At 31.5% G+C, this 26,377-nt stretch overlaps 1 protein-coding gene across 1 annotated transcript in view; it reads right to left on the bottom strand.

Moving 5' to 3' along the window:
* The window catches only part of rogdi (rogdi atypical leucine zipper), a 36,380-nt gene that overhangs the window by 7,902 nt on the left and 2,101 nt on the right, over positions 1 to 26,377 (bottom strand). The window contains exons 2-5 of the mRNA XM_075365066.1: positions 25,966 to 26,037; positions 18,968 to 19,102; positions 13,204 to 13,361; positions 4,204 to 4,324 (exon numbers count right to left, since the gene is read on the bottom strand). Of these exons, the coding sequence (XP_075221181.1) occupies positions 4,204 to 4,324; positions 13,204 to 13,361; positions 18,968 to 19,102; positions 25,966 to 26,037 (486 nt within the window). The remainder of the gene's footprint in view (positions 1 to 4,203; positions 4,325 to 13,203; positions 13,362 to 18,967; positions 19,103 to 25,965; positions 26,038 to 26,377) is intronic.

Below are 26,377 nucleotides of genomic sequence, written 5' to 3'. Positions count from 1 at the left end.
TCTTCAATGTTGGCAAAATATTGTCCTTTCATGGCTCTTTTCAGCAGGGGAATAGGAAGAAGTAACAAGGGGCCATGTCTAGCGAATGCAGAGGTTGAGGCATCATAACGGTGTTGTTTTTAGCCAAACTTCACAAACATGCAGTTCTGGATCATCATTTACTTAATTCAGCAGCTCCTGAGCAATGCTCATTTGGCACTGCTTTTGGTTGAAATTCATCATTTTGTAACAAATTTTGCTGCCACACGTTTATGCCCAAAATATCAAAAAAGATTGCTTGACATGAGCCAAATGATGTGCCAACATCATAAGCAACCTCTATGAAAGTGATCTGGCAAATGTCCAAAATCATTTTCTTCACTTTTTCAACATTATCATTGGTTGGTGACATGGTGAGATGTAGGGCGCTTGTCAAATTCAACATCTTCACAGCCCTCTTGGAAATGTTTGCACTATTTGTAAACACTTGTTTTGCACATAGAAGAATCATCAAAAGCAACAGTCAACATCTCTAATGTGGTGCTGTACTGTACTTTACTCCATTCTTAAAGCAAAATTAAATGAAAATTCTTTGTACCATTTTCTCCCCAAGTTAAAAATCACCAACGATACAAAACGTGTGTAATCTTTTCGACAGCCACCAATAAACTAAGCATCCAATATGGCTACCAATGTAAACATACATTAGGGACAAGTGTGTAGCAACACAAAAAAAAAATTGTGTCAATTGGACTTATACAGGAGAGGAAATTTAAAACTTCCTTTTTTTATCAAATCTTGTACATTTAAAATAAGTATTTCAATTAAAAAAGAATTTGTAAGTCCAAAAACAACACTGGCAGCCCCATAATTTCTGATTCATAACTATCTTTAAAAATGAAAACAATTAAATAAAATTTATGAAATTAAAATGTCATGTCTTACAAAATTATATTATCTTAAAACAGGCTCCAAGCTAGTTACAAATTTATCTTATACAATCTCTTTGGCCAATCACGAGAAAGTGACATGAGCTCCCAGTCAATCTAGTTACTTTTCTGTAATCTTGGACATGTTTTTTTATGTACATTTATTGAGAACAATGAGAAGGATGAAACCGAAAGATGATAAAATAAAGACCCTTACAGGAATCAAACCTGGGACTGTATGATCTAGATATCTGCATGCTAACTGACTACACAAACATTCAAACACAATTTCAAATTAACACCTTTTGTTAAGTGTAATATCTCGAAAATAACAATCTCAAATAGTTTGATATATCTAATTTCAAATAATTCTTTTTACTACCAAGCTTAACAAAATTTAAAAGATTCTCTAAGTTGAGAATTACAAAATAAAATCAAAGAAACAGACAACAAAATATTCATATTTGTAACAGCAACATAACTACTGAATCATGAGCAGTATGCTACAGTTTTACTTTTTAATAAAGACCTCTTTTACTTTATATTTTTTTTTTACATTTTAAATATTCTAAAAAGGAGTTAGCAAATAAGAGCTCAAATAAACCTATAAAAACTCAGAATTCTACTGAAAACAAACAGTAATCAGGAGAAAGTAAAATATCTGTTATTAATATTAAAAATTAATTAATTAAAGTTTAACATTTAACCAACCTGAAGTTTTATACTGATCAAAACATAACTTAAAAGTAAAAATTTGCAGCCACAAAAATTAAAATTTAACTTTTAAATTTTGCAAACACTTTTCAGAAAGGTTAATAATAAATGATACTCTTGATTTAAAATTTGTTGGAGTACACCAAAATAGCTGTTTGGAAAAAAGTAATGTTGAAATAGAGAACTAGCTTATAAATACAGTTGTGTGGAACATTCACAACTTTACAACTGTTCACACTCTTGCTGTTCAAGGGTTAATTTTATACTCACAACACTCCAATCCATTTAAAAACTTTTTCTCACATAAAACACCAAAGAATACTGATGATCAAGTTTTGTATTATCATATATAAAATAAAGTAAATGAAAAGTAAATCAGTTAAAAACACCTGATAATATTGGTTTGCTGGGCATTTCTCCCGCCACCACCCCATTCGGTCGCCCTACAGCATAAGACTGAATGTCTGTGCCACAAATGGCTACTGAGCTTCAAAACTGTTTAGTGACCAGTGTCCTAACTAGCTCCTAGAGCTAACCTAAAAGCGTGAGCGGAATAAGTATGCTGCCGTATACACTCACTTGCATGTCCCACCACACACTTGTCACACATCACTAAAATGGGTAGGCACACCCCGTCAACTACTAAAATATATATGACTATCAATAATTAAATTTATCTCGTCAATTTGCTACCATGCCTAAGCCGCTGAATGCCAGCAAGTACCTGGCCACCATTAAAGTGCTTGGAGCCTTAATCTGGCTGCTTACAGCAGCCATATTTCTTGGTTAGCTTCCTACAGCAACGCAGTAGGAGTCTTTTCCCTCAGGTAAACTACTGATGTTGGTTGAACAAAGTAACTGCATCAAGGAACTCACACACAGTCCGACAATGTGACTCTTACCACGTTGACTTGCCACTTGTGAGTAGCCAATTTTCCCCTTGACCTCTAAGTTCCAGGGTGGCCTGATTTCCGACTCCCCCACCACAAGCTGGGCAGTCGAACATCATGTGTTCGTTTGACTGGACCTCCCCACAGATGCACAGCTCATCAGCTGCCAGGTGGAACCAAAAAAAATATTGGTTTAAATTTACATGGTTGGAGAGCACTTGGGCTCCCGTTGCCCTTCAAAATGAAGGAGAGGCATGCCATCCCCCCCCAGATCCTGTATAAGTGTATACAAGGACCTTCCCTTAGACGTGGCGTGCAATTCTTGCAGACATGCTTCCATCGTGAGACTATAAAGCCTCCTCTACAGGCAGGAGATGGGCAACTGTTCAAAATTTAGAACCGGTGTACTGAGATCATCGTTCCGCTCTGGTACAGGCCTGGCTCAAAACCACATCCCAAATATCTCGGCCTCCCTGCCACTTTACATTTTCCACATGGCCGACCGAACTCTCACACTAAAAGATTGGGAGACCCTTTCCCAATACTGTGGTAGCCTCATAGGAGGCTGTTTTAAAAACACCAGTGCATACAATTAAGGCTCTGCACTGGGCACTCCTTAAATTTGGAGTAAGTGATAGATTTCTTTCAAACCAACAAGCCCAAATGGATGCTGTGTCCGTTTGGGCATATCTAAAAACACCTGATAAGAAATTAGGATTGGTAAGACGGTTAATAAAAATCTAACAACCTGATGATTCTATAACACCTGGAATGTCTCAATAAATAGCAGCATCCTGTAAATTGTAGTGTGATAAGCCACAGCCAACCACTTTCAACAAGCCAGATTCAACAGATTACTGAATTTAAAAACACCAGGTTTAATAGTGTGCTGTTAGCATTTTTTTAGAAACTAATTTTTTGCAGTTTATACCACATTTATGCCACTTAAAATAAAAAAAGTAGTATAAGAAATTAAATTAAAATTTTAAGAAATTTTGAATGTGAGCAATTCTCATTCCTGTGCAAGATTAAAAAAAAACTTATCTTTTACAACTTAGTATTTCCACAAAATCTGGACCATCTCAATGGGTATGTTCTGAAAATTAAAAGGAGTGACATAAAAATAAGATTTCATTGGCATGTTTCCACAAATCTCTTTCCATACTTCACTTAAGTTACAAATCGGGTGTAGTTTCACTGGATTTTGTGATATTTACCAATGTAAACAATCACAGTCGATATGACTTGAAATTTATATATAAAACAAAATTGCAAATTCTTGATTTTACAATTATATAAATCAAGACACCTGTTTCTCTCTATTAATATTTTATATTAAAGAAAATCTGTGAAATGATGTTAACTTTTGTTTTTAACACTTTTTAGAATGCCAGTAAAAATATGAGTGTATTTCCTTCTTAAAATTTTTTTTACATGATTAATCAAAGCATAGGATAAAATAGTTTCATCAACTACACACATTTAAGTAATATAGATTTTTCATTTGCTCTGTCCAAAAACATGAAAGCATTTCATAATAATGTTTCTTTACAATCTTTAGTTGTTTTCAGAAAGCAACTGTCCTTAAGAATAGTATAATAAAATAAGTTACAGTATATAATAAAGAATAAAAATTATATGACACATTAAAATCAAAAATAATTTTTAACAGTATGTTTATTTAATATTACCATATTACGACTTTTCATGAGATCATCAATAGTTCGTTTACGAGGCACAATTAATGATGTACGTCCTCGTTGAAGACAGCCTAATATGTTACCCAAAATATGTAACACTTCTTCAGATGATCTAAACAAATTAGACAACATTAATTAATAATAATATAAATATTAATTTATTAATAATAATAATTATTATTATTAAATCATTAATAAAACAGTTGTTTATATATAGGTTCCCATAAGTTTCCATACCATTACAAAGAAAAATAAATTTATATATTATATTTTCATGAAAACCATTTTTATTACATAATATGCTCTACTTAACAACTACTGTTTTGAAAATACACTTTGATGCATGTCCTCAACCGCTAAAGGAAACATAACCCCATAAGTTTTAATACATAGGAAAAATAAACATTTTTACTTTCTTGCACGAAGTAAAGGAAGTACTGTGATTGTGAAAAATTTCAGTTTCCAGATTTCAACGGAAATATCCATTTTGAATAGTTTCGGCATGATGTCTGTACGTACATATGTATATAACACAACTCAGAAAAAATTAACTGAAGATGTTTAAATTTTGGATTTAGGACTGTTGTAACATCTAGTTGTGCACCGCCCCTTTTCATTGCAATCTACTGAACTAACAGTGTCCAAAAAAGCCCAAATCTAAAAACAATTTGGATTTTGGACTTTTTCTTAACTGCAGTAATAAGCCCTCATGGAGAGCTTTTCAACAATATATCATAAGTGGTACTTTTTTTATTGGTTCCAGAGTTATAGCCAAATAAAATTTTAATTAATGAAATATTTGGATATTAGGGGAAGGCACATCAGTTCAAATCAGACTTCGTCTCCTTTTTTATTTAACTTTTTTTTTTAATTGAAATATATCCTCTCATTGAAAAAAACTTTTATGATGAATAATAATTCAATAATAAAAAAAAAATCTCAATTTTTTAACCCTTTGGTGCAGGGGGATTTAAATGCCCTGACCACAGTCCACAAACGGAGATTTCAATAATTTCAGAACAAAATGCACATCTTTGTTACAACTTCTATAATACAGCCAAAAATTGAAAATTTTACAAAATTTTTGCCATTATGCACAGAAAAGTATGTAGATTGTTAATATCATCATTAAATAGCTGTTATTTTGTTCATATTATTTGTTTTTTGCTATTATCCTATGAAAACTATTCAAAATCGCTATATAAATGACTAATTTTACTCCTAATACTAATTATATAATGCAAGAACAATTCTACATACGATCTATTATTATTCTATTCAACTCTACAATACAAAAAAATTATTGCAGCCTTACTCTTAATGTCATGTAGAAAAGAAAATACATTACATGCTTTTCACTATGTTGTATATAAACACACACACATCTAATTGAAGATCAAAACCTTCAAATAGATTTATTTCAGGCAAGCTTTGTTAGTGTCGATGCACATTTTACAAAAAAATATGTGCATCCTGTAAAACGTCTGTCTCTTGCATTCATAAATTGTTCAGTGCACCTGTTTATTTCTACAACAATGGTATTTACTAATTCTATCGTAAAAAACAAAAGGAATACAGACACAATTGAATTTATATTTATGGAAGCATTTTGTGGTCCACAATTACCAACAAATAACTCCCGTTCCACCTGATAATTTCCCATGTCCTCCCAAATAAATGAACAATTGAAATCATCCTGTACACTCACTTCACCATAACCATCTTCCTCATCAGCAGCAGCATCAATAATTGCAATGTCATCTTCACGATTTTACTAATTTCACTGTCACTGTCACTGACAGAAAATAAACTTTCATTGGAATCATTTAAAATCGCCTCAAGATCAGGTTCAGTCAAAGATTTACTTGAGGAAGCCGTAGTGTCGATTGGAAGACTAAATGAGTAGGCCTAACCCAGATTCAAAAGCAAGTTCTATGTGGCTCTACAGCAGAACAAAAGAATATCTGTATGCTCTATAAAGTACGGTGTAATTTATGAACATGTTGCTATGTTTGTAGATCATAAATTTTCTACAGTTACTTGAAACTAGATGTCTAACAAGGATAGTAACATATAATGGTATCTGGGATTTTATGTCTTAGATTAGGCTAACAATAATGATGTAATAATGTATATAAAAATGATGTTAATGGGGTCACTGAATTATGAAACCGAATTTCATTACATCATCTGTAATGCTACGCAGTCAGATTCTCTCTAACTTCGACCTTGAGGACACATGAGCAGTGCAAAGTACGTCATGAACTAGTCTGTATTTCTTATGGAGGTTGGCAGCATAACACAACAGTTGAGTCCGTATGAAATATCGAGGTCAACGTCAACAGGAAATAGTCAAGTACATGAAATAAAATTTAACGTACTTTTCAATTTAGGAAAATGTGTAAATGTAATTTAACAGGCGTACAATTAAGTTATGTGTTATCCATATCAGATTTTTTTATGAGGGTCATGGTGTATCAGAGACACAAAACATAAATCACCTAAAGAAACATATCACCAATGCCATTACAAGCTGGAGTTATGCTTGAAAAAAACTTATGGGACACGTGTATATAAATTTTTATGTGTTCATACGAAGTAAAATTATTGAAACTACTAGTAACATCACTGTGTATGATAGTCATCTGTTAAATAAATATTGGCAAATTCTGTCCTTAGTAAATACCATTTTTATTACACCAATAAGTGTTTACAACTCAATAATTGAAAACAATATCTTCTTTCTGAAAGTGGATGAAAGGAAAATTGTCTCAAAATCCACTCTGAATTATTTTCCCTATTTTGTAAATAGTATCAGTATGCTAAGAAAATTACCAACATACGTGGAGAGCTTCAAATCATATTAAAATAAGAAGTATTATCCTGTTCAAAATAAAGTGCTTTAAATATTATCTAATAAATAATAATTTATTCTTATTCAACATTAAGATTTCTTGAAGGGAATGTACCTGGGAGTTACACAAACAGGATTTTATGGAGGATGACCCATAGTAAATCAGACAAAGTAACAAAGTGAAACAGTCAGTTGAAATCTATTTTAAGATAGGATTCATAAAGGCCTTTCCAATCCATTTGAAGTCAAAAACAGATTGGCACAGAAAGTTCTTTGCTTATTTCCTGTTCAACGTGGTTCTTGAAAGACATAAAAAGTTACTGAATTAATAAAAGAGAAAACTTCTACAACATGCTAACATAGTTACTGTCTTATAGATCTAGTCAATAGTGCTCGTAGAATGGTTCCAGTAATGGTGTAATTGGAAAAACATCTGCATGAAATTTGTCTACAGTGCCAAATTCAGTTGTAGCTCATCATGGTGGTGAACAAAACATCGCATTACATGGTAAATAATTTTTATGCAATTTATTTATTTAGGTTAGTAAGTAAACTCAAATAACATTACAAAGTAAAAAGAACTTTATTAGCAAATCCTTCCTGTTCTGAGTCTTCAAACCATTTAAAACATCAGACATTAAGTAGGAAATTCCAACAGTACAGAACACTAAACGTGCCTGTTCTTAGCTATAGATGTAAAATGTGGGCAATTATGCAACAATCTGAGAATACTTCTAAAAGGAAAATATTCAGGAGAATCCTTGGAGGATTAAAGAAAAAAAATCTGGAATCTGATATATAAGGAACAACATAAAACTGGATGATTTATTTAAGTATGAAAATATGGTAATGGAAATAATATTGTTATTATTAAGACAGAGACAGAATTTTATTTGTGTAGATAACACTATTCTTTAGACAGAGATGAATGAAGGCAAAGACAGAAGTCAACCAGGACTCATGCTGGTTTATAATATCAACAAGAAAAAATCACAATTTATCTGAACTATTAATACCTATTTGTATTAATGATTAAAAAACTCAAATAGCTGCCATTTTAAAAATTCTACAACATAAGATTAATTTTGTAGAGCTGTAAAATTTATATACTGAACTTTAGTATATCTAAATCTAATCGTGAGATATAAATTTCTGTTTATAAAAATATAAAAAGGCAGAGTTACAGAAAATAAATATTTTTTGATATACATTAATGGGACTTTTTTTGTGTTTGCATACATTTTGTTTTTTCATATTTCCTGCAGTTATATAGTTTCTTTTTATCTACACACAAATTTTGGTGCAGAAAAAAAAAATATTGTAACAAACTAAAAAATTGTTGAGAACAGTAACTGGTGTCATGATGTAAATTACAGCATAAAATTATTGATATCGCAATAAATTTAAAACTTGCAACTCATAAATTGTTTATATATATAAATGGCTTTGGCCATCCTGATTTACATAAGTTAAAACTGGATATTGAGAAGTAATAACAGACCATTCATCCAAGCTTCAGGAATGCATCCTTTAAGAACAGTGAAATGGGTTAAGAGTTTAATATATTATATAATAAAGCTACATCAAAACTTCAAGAACCACCTGTGAATGACCTCTATGGTATGAGCAATGACATGCTCATGTTTCATGTACAGATAAGTAAAAAAAATTGAGTACTGAAGCACAAGAAATAGTTATGAACGAAAGGGAAGGAGGAGGGGGTTTCCTTTGATCATTGAAAAATTAATAAGAACTGAAATTTATATACAGTCAAATAAGGTCCTTAGATAAAATAACTTTCACAAATCAGAATGAGTACTTTGCATCTAACCTTTAGTATAAAAGAAGCAGAATAAAACAGATTCATCTTAATCAAAACAAAAAACTTTCAAAACTATCTTTCAAAAATATTTTATTTCTACACAAAAATGTTGAAAATAACAAATTTAATTAGAGTATCACGCACAACCTAATGATTCTATTATCAGAAATCAAATAAAATCCCACAACAGATCAGTGAAATTCACATTATAAACTATTTTTATGTTGAGGGAATTGTAAAATGCACAAAATAAAAAAATGTATAAATTTTTATTTTTTTCTACACCAGAGTAAGCATTTCTGCTATTTTATTCCCCACAGCCGCCATATTAACATGGCTCTTGTCAGTTACCATAGGTAAAGTTGTCAGACATACAAATATATGATCGGCTGTCATTTCTTCCTCGTTGCATAGGACACACTGTGAAGTCTCAGCCACTCCTATTCTGTTTAGATAGTGTCGCAAATAATCGTGCCCAATGGCTAGCCTAAAACATACCACTGCTAGTGCTCTAGGTAGTCAGTGGAGGTTATTTTTTAGGGTCAAGCATTGACGCCCAGCATTTGTCACCACAATCTCTAAAAATTGCTGCTCTTGCTCTCACCATGATAGCACTGCAGACCATTTGTTTCGCACTACACAATGAAATAGGCTGTGGTTGGCATGCATCCACTTGCACGAGGCAATCTGCTTATTCATTTCCATAAATACCACAATGGGCCAGAATCCACTGCATCACTAGCCCATCTATGGTTTTACTGGGGTTGACTAGAGGCAATCGCAAGCAATGCAGCCTTCGAATCCAACAACACTATCTTTTTCTTTTTTTTTTGGCAGGATCCATAATTAAGGCCAATGCAATAGCAGAAACCTCTGTCAAAATTTGTGGTATTTTTCCCAATAGCTGCTGAAAGTTAGAACGGGCTGGTATACACACCTGCACCTCATCAGTATTTGCTCCAGTAGCTGATCTGTCTGTGTATATTCGAATCCATTCAGGCTCAGGATAGTATTCAGCTATAGTGGCCAATACCATTGCCTTTTGTTCTTCCACAGCAGTCAAGGATTGTTGACAGACATTGTTAAGTCTAAAGCAACCATAAACAGACACGTCCAAAAGCTATGTTTAGATAGATCTGGCAGGTCATTTTTACACGGATTTGAATACTAGATCGTGGATACCGGTGTTCTTTGGTGGTTGGATTTCAATTAACCACACATCTCAGGAATGGTCGAACTGAGAATGTACAAGACTACACTTATTTACACTCATACATATCATCCTCATTCATCCTCTGAAGAATTATATAAACGGTAGTTACTGGAGGCTAAACAAGGAAAAGAAAAAAAAAGATAGATCTGGCAGAGGCTCTCTTAATTCAAAGTTCAGGCCTAGGTTTGAGGTGATAGATTTTGTCACATGGCTAACTATCATTTGTGTTTTTAGCCTTTGAGTTGTATCCCTATTGTTTGCCCAGTAGTCACTTCCGTTTCTAAGAATGTGCTCATAAAGGAGAATAGCATTCCTTTTAATCTATCTTTTAGGAACTCAAGTTCTGCATGGCTAATATCAGGGTTGATTTTGCCACACCGTTAATGATCCTTAGTGCCTTACTTTGAATCAAATCAAAACGCCTCAAGGCTGAGTCAGTAGCTGTCACCATAATTCCGGATCCATACTCCAGAACTGGTCATATATATGATGTATAAGCAGTTCTTAAAAATCTCTGCAGTAGCTCACCATTTTATGGCTGTTATTCATTTCATCAGTTGCAGCCTATATTCACCTTTCACTGCAGCATGTTCACTTTGTTTGGCCCAGGTCAGTTTATTATTCAGCACTAGTCCCACATATTTCACTTCGTTAGTCCTACTCGTGGACTGATCGTTAAACTTCACTTCATGTTGCTTTGTAGATAGCGTAAATAATTGAAAGACTGTCTTCTGTAAGTTGATGATCATTTTATTTTCTTCCAACCAGTTCTTTAGTACTTTTAACCCACTTTTCAACAGCTGTGATCTTGCTGCTGGTCCCCCAAATTATCAACATAAGTCATCAACATAAAGTAAAGTTTCTGTACCAGGTGATTTTTTCATCAGAGTATCGATAATGTCATTACCCATAACATTAAAGGGCATTAGACTGAGTACTGACCCTTGGGGGAGTCCCTGTTTAACCTGTTTGAATCCTGAGGTACTTGTCCTATATTTCACATTAATATGATCTTGGGATAGGAATGATTTGATCCACCCTATTTATTTACCATTGATTTCCTGGGAAAATAGTTTATCCCTCCATACTCTATTAAATGCCGATTTAAAATCAATGAAGATAGTGTATTTTGCTTTTTATGGAATCCTTCTTTAATCGCCTGGGAAAGGCATGCTACCTGCTTGATGGTATCTCTATGCTTCATACTGTTCTTGATATTATTAAAATCAGATTGTAGTCTTCTCATAACCAGTTTTTCCGCAACCATGCAGAAAGTCAGTGATATTGGTCGACAGCTGTCAAAAGCATTGTTTGGTTTGTCTTTTTTTTAAATTGCTATGACCTGAGTTTTTCTCCACAGATCTGGGATATATCCATTTTCCCAGGTTAGGTTAATAAACTTCAAATTAACCATTTTTGCCCTCTCCCCGATGTGCTTGAGGAATTTTGGGTATATGCCGTCTATCCCAGGTGCTTTTCCACTTTTTGTGTTCTCTAGTGCCAGTGCTAACTCCCCCGTACAGAATGGTTCATTTACCTGACTAGTAGCTTCCTTATTAGTAGGGTTCCTTTTGTTTAGATTTAAAATTGCTAGTTTGAGCAAATATCTTGCAGAATTTATTGGCAATATCCACTTGTCTTGTCAGTACTTTTGACTTTTTATCATAAGTTTGTTGGCCTCGACATGACTACTATTAATCCTGGATATGAACTTGTATGCTCTAGCTCCATCTTTTCTAAAGTCCATGTTTGCAAGGGATCTTCTATAAATTTCTCTCTTTGAGGTTAAAATGCGTCTTTTAAGGACACCGTTCTTTTGTCTCAGGGCTACACAATCCTTATGGGAGCCGCTTGTTTGAGCTGTTCTCTGAGCAGCATCTCTTTCCGCTATAAGTTTTTCAAGTTCATCTGTCCACAAAGGGAATTTGTGGACTTGTGAATTTTGCAGTGCATTTGATAATTTGGTCTTTTATTTCCTTATATATGTAGTCTATAATACCTTTGAGTAATTTCTCAGTATGTCCACATCAGAATGTTGTGTGTATTCCTCCCATTTAGCTTTTTTAAAATTCCATCTAGGGAAGCTTGCTTCTTAACTTTTTATACAATTTCATCGTTTTAATCTCAAGTAAGAGTATGGTACACCCAAAAGATCCAGAAGCCTGGTGTAACTTAAGGCTTAATTTTTCTTCTAAGCTTGGATGACTAAGAACATGATCTGGGTGCATTTGCTACCCATTGTAGGGCAAAAAACGTGTGTGTGCTATCATCATTCTCGATATATACCACTGGTCCACTATCTATGAAATTTTCCACTATGCTACCTACTGGATCAGTGGTTTGATATCTGAATCTAGGCAAGTGGGCATTGAAAACTCGCACTACCAGGGTTTGATTGTCGCAGATATTTTCCAGCCTGCTCAGATCACACTTGTTTGTTGGTGGATTACAGATAAAATAAAATTTTAACCTTCAATTGTCGATTATTACATGTACTTGCATTCATTTCATGCGTTATACATACTTTGGTTGTAAAATTAGGCTTCACTCCTATCACAATACCAGATGCGATTTATTATGACTGCTTAAGTGATAACTCTGTATCCTGGTAGCTGGCTGGTAATATTGTATATCAGCTGATTTTCCTGCTTCCACTACAGCAAAGATGTCAAGGTCATTGTTGATAATGAGTACTTTTTTAGCTTTGTATATTTATCATGGTACAATCCTCCAGCATTCCAAAACACAGACTTGATTTTAATACCAGATTTGTCAGAGCCTTTAAAAAGACCATTTATTGGCCTATTTGGTATTGGCAGTTGCATCAAGTCGCAATGTAATTTACGTTTATGGGCTGCTTGGCGACAAATGTTGATCGTTTGGATTATGTGGGAGGGCACCACGAGCAGGCAATCAACTTCACCCCCAAATTTTTAATATATATATATATAATTTCAAATATTTCTCCTAACACTAATACCAAAATATTTAACAATAATAAAAACTACAATATAGCCATTCTGCCAATAAGTCATGAATTCATGTGAAATCACCATTTTTTAATCTTTTCTAAGAAATTATGTTTTGCAGAAAATACTATACCTGAAAGAATAATCCTTATCAATGTTGTCTATATGTAAAATAGCTTGCTGTAAATGATTACCAGCATCTTGAACTTGATGTAATTTCCAAGGGTTATCATTTTGTATTGTAACTTTATATGTTACATTTTGCTGCCTTTGAACTTTAAAATTCATATCCTTACAAAATTAAAGAAAAATAACATTGACATTACAAAATTATGAATAAAATCAAACACAGAATAATTATGTTAGCCAATTCTACAAAATGCTAATTACTTCAAATTATTATTATTTTATGTTAAATAGCCTTATTTTATTAATAATATTTATTATAAATAATACATAAACATTAAAGACTCAAAATGATACATCATTGTATCAAGTAACTGTTTTGTCTTGTTATTACATAAAAGTAAATTTTCCAATACTATTTTGAATTGAATTGAGGGCAATTCAATAAATGGTCTGGAGGTTGTCACCACATGCACAAAATATCTCAACTTCACAGATGAAATCTCACTTCAGACAAATTATTATTGCACCTTATCAACATCAGGTAGCAAAAGATTCAGGGCTAATCATAATAATCAGCTCATTTTACAAGGATCATTCCATTATTAAAGAAACAATGACAACAGTGGAAAATTATTTAATGGAATAAACTAAAACTGATATTCAAATTGGCAGTCCTGAAATAAAAAATATCAGCTGTTTGATAAGATTTTTTTTTAATAATTATAATCACTTTTCTTTTATTTCAAAATGATGGTCTGTTTGAAACATGTATTGGGAAAGAACATGTGGTATGATAAGATTTTTAGTTTCTGAAGATGTAAAACCAACTGTAATTCACTCTTGGTAGTAAAACAACAGTTAAGGTAGAAAGAAAATTAACTATATAAATTTCCATAAGTGGATTAAACAGCTTAAATTGGACAGAACAGTGTCACAAATTTTCATCATTGCAAAGGACTAGTGGAAGTTTTCTATTTAAGATCAAGAATGTGGTACAAGAGTAGCTCAGACACCAAGGTGAATAATTGTTTACTATTAGAATAAGAAAGGCCATAAAATACTGGAACAGTGCCTAAATGTAATAGGGAATTATAGTGAAAAGTAGCATTAATCTTTTCATTGTCAATGAAAAAATAATAATTTTTCTACAATCATTTGTTACCAATTATTGAACGGTCCTTGTACTATTGGAAAGGGAAGTTCTTTCTAGTTATATAAGAATTCTGAAAAGTCCAACAACTGAAAAATTGCATATATGTTTGTTTATTTATTTTATAAGTTATTTTAATAGTAGGGTAGATAAATGAATAAAGCAGTTTGGTAAGTATAGGGAACAAATTTTCACAAGGAAAGAAATTTACCAGTAGTAAAAAAACATTCTCGGAAAGAAAATTAACATTTCCTTTACTGTATATATTTTATACCCTTTTATCTTAATTTTTTTTTATATTCTCCCTTACTTTTTTCTGTATTCTATGTTCTTAGGGATTGTAAGTGTTAGGGTCCAGTCTGTGATTAATAAATAAATCAAATCAAAATTTTTAGATATTCTATGGACGATTATTATTATTATTACACAGTCAACATAAAATTTTGAACTAAAAAAAGGGAGTACGTGTTCTATATAATATTTTACATGCTGAATCTGAATATGTATTCAGAAACACTGATCACATAATGCTCTAAGTTACAACCCCTCAAACCTATTTGTTCTATCATTCGTGGAACAAATACAAATAAATTAGTACATCTGTATGTTTGCTTATTAACATCTGATTTATAATGTGATGCATGCTGTAAACGTATATTTGATATATAACAATTAAATGATGTCATTTCACATCAGCAAGACATATATAGACATGTCAGTGAGTCAAGTAATGAATAATTCAACATGATGAATTTCTTCAGTATGAGTTCAACTCTTGATAAGACTTGCCTTAAGTGATGGCACAAATTTCGTGAAAGATTTTTATGACAGAACAACTTTTAGTATTATTTTACTGAACATCAAAATTTGTTAAATTGTATGTGTGTGTTTCACACTGTGATTTATTGCATTCCACGGTGAAAGAATTTTATGAAATATTTTAGATAATTAAGTATTTGTAAATTAAAATTTAATTATTTTTATAATTAAGTATTTCTGTAACATTTCAGTTTACTTTCATTCATTAAATCATTTTGAATTTTACAATGAATAAAAATCAGGCTTGTAAAAAATCCTCCAAACATTTTTTGTTACATTTGCAGAGAATTCACCATGAAAAGTCAACAAAAACCAGTATCGAATCTGCTGAAAACTGCTTACAAATATTATTCTGACTGTCCCTTGGAGACCAAGATAAATCCTGGACTCCACATGTACCATGCATCAAGTGCTACATTAAACTAATCCAGCGGTTAAAAGGAAAAAAAAGAGCATCTGCTTTTTGGCGTACCTATGATTTGGTGACAGCCTAGTAACCATTATGATGACTGCTAATTTTGCTTAACAAATGTTACTGGTTTCAATTCAAACATTAAAAGCAGCATCGCATACCCAAATATTCATTCAGCAATGAGACTAGTACTTCATGGTGTCAATTTACCAATTCCAATTGCTCCAACTTCTTGGAAAGAAATTTCTGATTTCCCAGAAGGCTCAACTGATGAATCCTCAACTTCAATGAATATTAATTACATTTCAGAAGAATCAAATACTGAACCTCACCTCATCACACAAGCAGAACTAAGCGACCTAAGTCGTGTCTTGTATTTGTCAAAACAACATGCAGACCTTCTAGGTTCACATCTTAAAGAATGAAATTTATTAAGCAATGATACTAAAATTTCAGTATATAGAGATCAAAATGAAAATTTACTGAAATACTTTAGAAGAGATGGTTTTATTAGTTCCTGCCATGATGTTAGGAGCCTAATGTCTGAACTGGACACTGAATATGTTATTCATGATCGTTTATTTACAGACTCATCAAAAAGAAGAATAAAGACAGTGTTGTTGCATAACTTTAATAAGTTGTCTTCTATACCAGTAGCATATGCTGTAGGAATGAAAGAAACACATGAAAGTATGTCAAAAATGTTAAAAGCTATTAAGTTTGATGAGCACTCATGGTGAATCATTACTGACCTGAAAGTGGTAGGGCTTCTTCTTAGTTTCCAGAGTTGCTTTAGAAAATATGTATTTCTTGTGTTTGCGGGATAGTCGGGCTACAGGTAAACACTATGCAGTTAAAGTCTGGCCAAAAAGAATTCAGTTAACCCCACGAAAGGAAAATGCCACCAATATTCCTCTTATCAAAGCAAATCATATTATTTTACCACCTCTACACATACATAAAATTAGGTCTGATGAAGAATTTTGTAAAAGCATTAGATAAAGATGGAGACGACATTAAATATCTAGCTGAGGTTTTTCACAATTAAATGAAGTCAAATTAAAAGAGGGAATGAATGTTCATCAGGCCACAAATAAGAAAATTAATTCATGAGAATATATTTGACAGCAAACTGAATCCTAAAGAACTAGCAGCATGGAAGTCATTCAAAGATATCGTTACTGGTTTTCTTGGAAACAAAAAAGCTGAAAACCATGATAAGCTTATAAATGAACTCTTAGTGAACTACAAACATTTAGGTTGCAGAATGTCATTGAAAATTCATTTTTTACATTCTCATTTTGACTTTTTCCCTTTAAACTTGGGTGACATAAGCAACAAACAAGGAGAAAGGTTCCACCAAGATATATTGTAGATACAGCAACATTATCAAGGCAGATGGGATGAATCTACCATAATTGAATACTGCTGGATGATAAAAAGAGAAGACTTTACTGAACACAAAAGGAAAATAAGAAAAAAGAAATTAAGATAAAAGTAAATACCTGCAAAATAAAGGTAGGAATTTTAATTATAATTACTATTATTATTAGTTTTTTATTCTATTATTAAGAGGTTTCTCAATATTTTAAAGGGTCATAACCAAAAATCTGAGGGCGATGAAGAAAAACTGAATTCATTTTAAAATATAGCATAAAAAATACATTCTAATTCTACTTTTATCTCAATTCCAAATTATTATTTTTTTTACTGTCCTGTGTTATTAATACATTTTTTAATTAAATCAATATTTTGGACAAGGAAAATTACAATTTCCTTAAAAAAAAATACAAGACTGCAATTTAAAAAACAATATAATCAATAAAGAAACTTAATCAACAAAAAAAACCAGGACTGAAGGAATATACCTCCTTACTCATAGTAAGGAAATAGATAAAAGACACAGAAAAAATTTATCATGAACTAACAACACATATAAAAATAAAACACAAAACCAAACAAATGACCTTACTAACTAACTATAAGCAGCCTAGTTCGATAATATCTCAGAAATGGACTTTTTTTCATATAAAATATAATAAACTAAAATTTAGCCTGCTCAGTTATGTGTTGTTTATTGTTTTAAAAATTGATTGATAATTTATTTTAGATTTTTTAGTTATTTATTACATGGTGAACAATATGGAGAAGGAAGTCAGTATTACCAGATTACTTTTTTTATAAAAGCAAATGATTTTTGGCAGGCGTAAAAGTTGGTTGCTTGAAAATCTAATGACAAAAATATGTCAACCACATTTTCTACCACACTCGCTCAGTAATAATAAAAATTCTGCTCAGTACAGCTTCGTTTTTGTATTTAATTTATAAATAGATTAAATTTGAAACAAAACATTCTGACCAGTAAATAACAGAGATATAACATACTCATAAAAAGTATAGAAGATGGAAAAGTATAATAGTAACGATTTGAATTTGACAAATGACTTAAAATGCTATGATAAATATGTTTCAAAATTATATTAGGTTACAGATTTCAAGAATTATAGTCAGCCAAAGTAAGGCTTCAGAATCAGAATTCTAAAAAGAAGCTATACTGTTTAAATCTAAATTAACATATGCTGTTAATGTGAGAAAATAAATACTTTACGGTACAGTTATTTTTAAAGACAAACATGTCTTACAAGTTCACATTTGTAAGTGTTTTTGGGTATATGTGTTTTAATGCTTTAAAATGTTCTTGGAATAAGTTTATTTAAGAAAAACTACTGTTTTGTGTATTCCTTCCATTTCTATAGTTTTGGCACACTTTTGCCAATCCAATTATCAATGAATTTTTCAACAAACTCTTGGAAACTTTGTGCAGCTGCTTTTCACACAGATAATGATATCACTGGCATCTGTAACACTTTCAAGTATAAAACAAGTCGACTTTATTCGAGATAACAAGTAAAATTAGATTATACAAATTTTGAAGAGTATGGAAGATGCTCCAGGAACACTAAATTCATATAAATTTACCTTCTATAATTTTAAACACACTTAATTTTTTCATAATCTGTTGTGACATACTATGAATACCATCTACACAATCAAGTGCTTGCACCACTTTTAAACTTGTAGTCTTCACTAGTGTTTGACCAACTGATTTTCAAGCATTGTTATATGATAGCTCTTTTGTAAGTAAAATGCAAAGATTGACATGTATGTGCTGTTCAATGATGTACACTTTCAAATATAATAATATCACATCAAAAGGAAATTTCATATCCAATAGCTATCCTTTGAGTAAACAATAAAATGTATTGTTTACAATAATTTCCAAATCACAATTATAATCTCATAATGCATGCAGAGAAAGTCAGTTCCAGTAACCTTTGAAAGCTATTTCTTATATTGTAAAAAAAAAGAAGTTAAATTTTAACATACCGCATGTGAAATTGAATCTCCAGTAAGTGAAATAACACATTTTATTTGATCAGGTGGAGCAGTCAATATGAATTTATCTTGCTTTTGAATACCATCGTTTCCACATAGCGGCAGAGGAAATCTATTAACACATTCCTTAAAAAAAAATTAATTATGAAATACTGAATTCAGTTACCTACAAAATTAATATATTTATAAAAATAAATGTAATTTATGAACCATCAAATAAATTATGAAGACAATCATTTGCCACTTTTCAACTGGTTATGATAAAGAACAGTTTTTCGTTTTCGATAACTTACATAGAATGACACATTTTAAATATTTATGTGTGCTTATAATTATATAACTATTTTTTAAAAACAATTTCCCCAATAAAAAATTTTTAAAACATACAGACTTTCCGCTTTGATTATCACATCAAAGTTCTTCATAAATTTAGCAAAGAAAAAATATATTTAATATATAAAGAAAAAAAATATGGTTGTAGATTTAATAATTCACACGTAAATTCATTAAAATAATATAATCTTGTAATTAAGTGTCTCAACTTTTAATATGAAAATTATTAATGAAAAGTCACGCAGTCTTATCTTATAAATTGTGGGAAAGAGGTTTTTCAAATTACTGTGATGTGCAAAACCATGACTAAACAATAAAAACGGCCAAAATAAGTAATATATTTCAAGAAGAAAAAAGGAAATACAAAAAATACTAGATTTAATAATGTAAATATGAAAAAGAAAAGTCATTCTGTTTCATACACAATGTTAATGGCAAATGTTTCATACACATAATTAAGTTCTCTCTAAGGCTACTATAAAAAATAATCACAAATCAAAAATACTTAGTATAACTTTAATCCAATAAAGTCCCTACTTGCTTTTTTGCATCATTATATTGCTTCTAAACAGAAAACCAAGGAAACACATTCTACATTTTTTTTTTTTTTTTGTTTACTCTGGGCGAAAAACACTTTGGCATAGATGTTACAATTTATGTCTCAATTAGAATAATAAAATTTCCAACTGCAATATGGCAATTGGCACGAAAAGCTGATACACACTACAGTAATTTAAATATTTGAGTATAAATGGACAGCTCTAAGAAACCGTAAAACATACAATAAAAACATTTCATTATCCCCCTAGAATAGTTCACATGTTAACCCCCAATCTAAACTTGCAACACAATGCTGCATTACAGATACAATCCAAAAGGATGTGGTGCACTGTCAGTCAGAAGTCACAGTGAGCACAAACTGGTGCATCTGTTTGAATCATCAGATATCCATGAGTTAGCCTATTGTGTTCTATTTGCAAATGACAGATAATAACCTCCTCTCAACAGTTATTTATGCATGAGGAGCTCCACAGTGAAACAGTGTTCTTAACTGGGTGTAGTTTATTGTTCATGGTAGCATTCCAATAACTTTGCCACTCATCATGAACTACCCTCTTCAGGAAACAGACAAGATCGTTCAAAACAATGCGATTAGTGAAAGGAGGCTGGAAACAAGCCTCCTTTGCTGCACTATCAGCGCACCCATTGCCTGAAATTCCTACATGACTGGGGATCCAGCAGAATCTCACTGTTGTATTACATCTAGTCAGATAACACGGTGTCTAGAGTACACATCATTAATTGCCTGTAGGGCACTCATGGAATCTGAACAAACAACACATTGATATTTTGGGCTAGGATAGTTTGGATATTTATAAGCAAGGCCTTATTAATGGCATATAGTTCTGCAACGAAAATACTGGTGATGCTGGGAAGGCCAAACATGTATGTTCTGTAGCCAACAACAAAGCCACAACCAACAGAATTAACATTTCTAGGGCCATCCGTACAAACAGTAACATCAGGATTCATAGTATTTATAATATAAAATTAGTTTTGTAAGATAACAGGATTTGTGTTCTTGTAATTATACTGACAAAGATCAAAGCAGTAATTAACATGAGAAGGCTGCCGAAGGGAGTAATATAACATGGTGCAATAATAAGGGCTGGAGGTAATTATATATTTAGAGCTGAGGGAAAGGCACTGAGCTCTGATGCCTAGCAGAGAAGTAGATCTCAGCTGTTCTTGGTATTGATTAACAAGCTAGTTCGAGAATATCACATCAAAAGTTGGATGAGTTGGTTGGGCTTTAATGCTAGCTACATAGGAGCATATCATTTACTTCCATCTATTACAAAGAGATGGCTCACCACTGTCTAGCAGCAGACTTATCATGGGGCTCGAGCAAAAAGCACCCATGGTTAAGATGGATGAATGAATGATGAACTGCATCAAACATCTTTAGTGCAGTGGCCTGCACTGATGAATAAGCCATACAGTCGTAGTGTAATCAGGAATGGACTAGAGCTTGGTAGAAGTGCAACATGCATATATGATCAGCTCCCGAATGAGTACCAGATAGAACCCTTAATATGTCTAACATTTTTAGACATTATACTTTCAACTCATATAAATGTATTACCCACATTAGTCGTTTGTCTAACTGCATACCTAGAAATCTAATCCATGTGCATGTCTCAACTGGTTCACTATGTAAATACAGTTAGGGTGAACATGCCCCCTCAACCGAGAAAAGCAAATGTGCTTTGTTTTTTCCACAGAAAACGTGAATCCAGTATATTTATACCACGATTTTAAGCGGGTTATTGTGTTTCAAAGTAGCCTCTCACCAGTAGCTATCGTTTTACACGCTATATAAATAGAAAAATCATCTACAAATAAAGAACACACAACCAGTTTTCGTTCAGTTTGTTATACTATTTATGGCTATAGCAAACAAAGAAACACTTAGTACATTTTCCTGAGGTACACAGTTTTCTAGTGTAAAACTTTCAGATACCATTGTTCCAACTCAAACTCGGAAGGACCAACTACTGAGAAAACCAGTAATAAATGTGAGGAGGTTACCTTGTACACCTCATTCATTGAGTGTATTTAGGATTCCTCTGCTCCATGCCATGTCATGGAATTGTCTTCATATTGCTTGTTATAGACTTTTGGATTGATGTGTCATTCTCAAATTTTATCCCTTATCTCACCATGTTCATTTTAGGAAATCATGATTAATGATAATTTTGGTTTTAAAATTTTAATTAACACTGATTTTACTCAAAAGTTTTGCTTTTTACTTTTTGAACTTTTTATTTCTTTGGGCTGTCAAGCTAATACTTTAGCATTTTTTTGTACATGACACACTAACTTTTAGCACCCACTACAATCTGGTTTCAGAGATTTAAATCATCAATCATTTTATGAATTCAGCAGATAATGCAGTATATTGTTTTTGTTCCAGAAATAAAAAACATGTATGAATAAAGTACACATAAATCTTTTTATTCTAAAGTCTTTATCTACATCTTACAACTAAAGTCTTATCTACTCTATTAATCTCTCTCACTTCTTCTAATATTGGAACAACCAGAATTTGATCTTTGGTCAAACGTTTTGAATCAGTTCTGCTGTTTTCTGTGTCCAGGAAATTGAAGGAACGATCTTACTAACATTATTCAGTGTATACTATTGTAAACATTTCAAACATTTTGATGCGGTTTTCCTAATTACACAAAATTAAATTACTGCTCTTTATTCAATTATAAAACTTAACAGAAAAAAAAATGAATAATAAACTCTTTATCACGTCAAGCGAACAGGTTGAAACTTGCACAACCTATAATAAAAATTTCCTTTAATTAGTACCATCAATCTCCCACAGATATCATCAGTAATATGGCTGTAATAGTACCAGTTTGAGAACATTAACTGTTACACTGTTTATATATAACATAAATATCAAACAATTAATAATAATAATAATATAATTAAAAATCGCATATTAAACTGTCTAAATAATAAACACATTAAAAAATTACAGTGCACTCACTATTAAAAAATTAATATTGAAGACTTGCTACATAAAATAATGTATATAAATACTAAAATTGTTAATAAAATCAAGTTATGAAAACTATTCTATTAATTAAAAAGTGCAGTATAATTTAAAGTAGTTGTAAATTAGTATTTTGGCTAAAAATTAATATTATCCCATATGAATTGTATTGGTAATGGAATGACATTTTGTGAATACATTTAGTTTTTACTGTTACTTGATGCAAATTATAGGATATGGTACTACTAGCACAATACAGTAGTATTCACTTATACACTACTGTTTAATTATTCTACAAGATTTTAAGGGATTCTATATTACTGCAAGTAATTTCTACATTAGTTACTGCTAACAAAAACAAATTTCTCAGGAGAAAAATTAACATAAAATTTAAAGTAGTATGCATCCATATGAAATTAAAAACTGTTATGTATCCAAAAGTGTGATACAACTATAAATCATCATCATTCTGCAAAAAAAAATAGTATGCATCATGTCAATATTTTTAGTTTTCCACTCAAATAAAAATATACATTAAGTGATGAATACAATGATGGTAATGTATACTGCATATACTCCACATAAATTATTTTATCAACAACATATACAAATGTGTATATTTCTATACAAGTGATTCTCAACCTTTTTAGCTCCATGACCCCCAAAAAGTAAAAAAAAAATATATGATTATTTTGTGAGCCCCAACCAAAACCCAATGAAACCTAGTTAAAACTATTTAGTTGTGTTGATAGTGACAGGTATGAATATGTATGTATGAAGTATACAAACATGAGCAATTTGCAGGTTCCAACTTGATGTGTATGTACTCCTTATAATCTGGTCTGCTTGCATAATATTCACTGTGAGAGCTTCGTGTCTGAACATGCATATGATAAGTTTGAACACTTAGTGTTCTCATCTGTATAAAAGAGGTGTAAGGGGTTGTAGAAGTCAGTTTAATTTTGAATGCAAAGTGTGTATCTGGTGCCTTTATTTAAGTTTTTAAAAGTGTAATTTCATTGAAAATAATAATAACTGATGTTTCGGTTTTTTAGTGTGTGATCAAACAGTAACTGCTTTTCTTTTTCCAATTGGAATCTTATGCAAAACGGATAAATCTGTGAAAAAACAAAGCGAGCCATCTACATCCAGTGAATCGATTAGTTAAAAGACAAGATTGTACAATAACAGTTATTTAAATTATGGTTTTATCTCATTGGACGGAAAGTCACAGTGCGTTGTTTGCTTTCAAGTCCTCTACAATAAAATCATGAAGCCATCAAAATTAATCTGACACTTGGAAACTAAACATCTGGATCATAAAAGCAAACCCTTGGAATCTAAATTACATACTTTGAGAAATCAAGAAGCTTCTATTTGTAAATCAAGCTATACTGATAAAAGTAGCATTAAGAGTAGTTAAGATACACCATACCCCATACAATTGCAAAAAACCTTACATTGCCAGCTATAATTGATATAGACAGTGTTTTAATAGGAGTGGAAGAAACAAAAAAAAATTGAAAAAAATTCCACTTTCTAAAAAGAGTATCAAGGTGAATAGATGACAATGTTGCCGATGTTCATGATCAGATAATTCAGCAAGTGAGTTTAAGTGAATTTTTTAGTATCCAATTTGATTAATCAACAGATGTGGCAAACATTTATCAGTTCTTATGTTTTGCGAGATATGAATGCGATAGTGACAGATCAATCAAAGAAAATATGTTGTTTTGCAAATCAATACTTGGTCATGTAACAGGACAGTGTTTTGATGTTTTTTATGAAGCTATTAAAAATTATAACATGGACTGGACAAAATACATTACAGTAAGTAGTGTTGGTGCAAAGGCATTAACAGGAAAGAACAGTGGATTTCTGAAAAAATTAAAAGATCGTCTTATACCAAGGACAGAATGGACACACTGCTTCCTTCACAGACATGCTCTTGCTACAAAATATACTGGAAAATCTCAAACAAATTCTTTGTAAAGTTGTAAACATGGTTAATTTTATTAGAAGTTGACCATTACAGAATAAGCTATTTGCTATTTTTTTGAGAAGTCAGATAGTTATCGTGGAGAAAAGTGTCAACCCGGTTATTGGAATTGCAAGATGAATTAATAATATTTTTCCAAGATAAACAAACGCCATTCTCAATGTTTTTACAGAATAATGAGTATATGCTGCTGCTGCTGGCTTACTTAGCTGATGTACTTTCACATTTAAACGACTTGAATGTAAATTTACAAGGATGTAGGAAAAATATTTTATTAATAAGAGGCAAAGTTCATGCTTTCACTAAGAAGCTCGATATCTGGATTATTCACCTTCAAAGCAAAAACTCTGATATGTTTCCACTCACTTTTGATAACACTGAGAAAAATTTGGATGAAGAAGACACTATTATTCACCACAGTTTGGATACCATGAACATGCATTTGCGGGAGCTAAAAATTCAGTTGGTGGAGTATTTCCCGGAAGATAAAAATGATTTCTCAAAGAGATGGATACTGAAATCATTTGGTGAAAACATTGTTGCAGCTGCTAAGTTACCAGTTAGATTCATGACTAGCACATTGAAATGTCTGCTGAAAAATTATTATAACTACAATTTACATTTGAAGATTTAAATTCATTCTGGGTTGCTTGTTGAAGTGAATATGGAAATTTAAGATGCAGAAGCACTGAAAATATTAATCCCTTTTGCTACGTCTTACCTCTGTGAAAAGAGTTTTTCATGTATGTTTGCACTAAAAACTAAATATAGAGAACATCTTTTATCTCCTGAAAACAATTTTCTTTTGTGCATTTCAACATAGATCTACAGAAGGAGAAATTTTTTAATAAAAATGAAATGCAATCATTTCATTAATTTATTTTCTTTGCATGTGTACTTAACAAATGTAAGTAAAGTGTTTATAATAAATGATTTTTATTCTCATAAAATTATTTCATTATTGTTAATATATAAAGTTATAGGCTAATTTTGTGACCCCCAGGTTGAGAAACGCTGCTCTATACAAGATATTAAACATAAGATTTCACTATATACAATCACATAGTTTGCAATAAATTTACATACCAATAATATAGTGTGAAGCTGGTTTAAAACTGCATGTACTTCTTCATTTAAAACCCATTCAAATTCTTTTTGCTAGAAAGAATTTAAATATATATAAGTAACAAATTATTAATACTCACACAATCAACAAAAGAAAATTAAACTATTAACAATTTATTTTAATAAATGACAATACCTCTAAAAAAAGATTTTATTTTCAAAAAAAATCAGGTTAATAGAAAGAAATAGTATTTCTGTATCCTTAAAAAGAACATTTTGGGCAGTTTTTAATAATAAAACTGAGATTTCATTTATTGAGTCATACTGCTTTATTTTCATGGATATATATAATACATTATGTTTGTCATAGTTATTATATATATTTATTAAGCCTACATATATTTCTAGCTAAAATATAATAATCTGGAATGCT

The sequence above is a fragment of the Lycorma delicatula genome, chromosome 4 (assembly GCF_047948215.1).
Source record: "Lycorma delicatula isolate Av1 chromosome 4, ASM4794821v1, whole genome shotgun sequence".
Lineage (NCBI taxonomy): Eukaryota > Metazoa > Arthropoda > Insecta > Hemiptera > Fulgoridae > Lycorma > Lycorma delicatula.
This window is presented reverse-complemented; position numbering and strand designations above follow the sequence as displayed.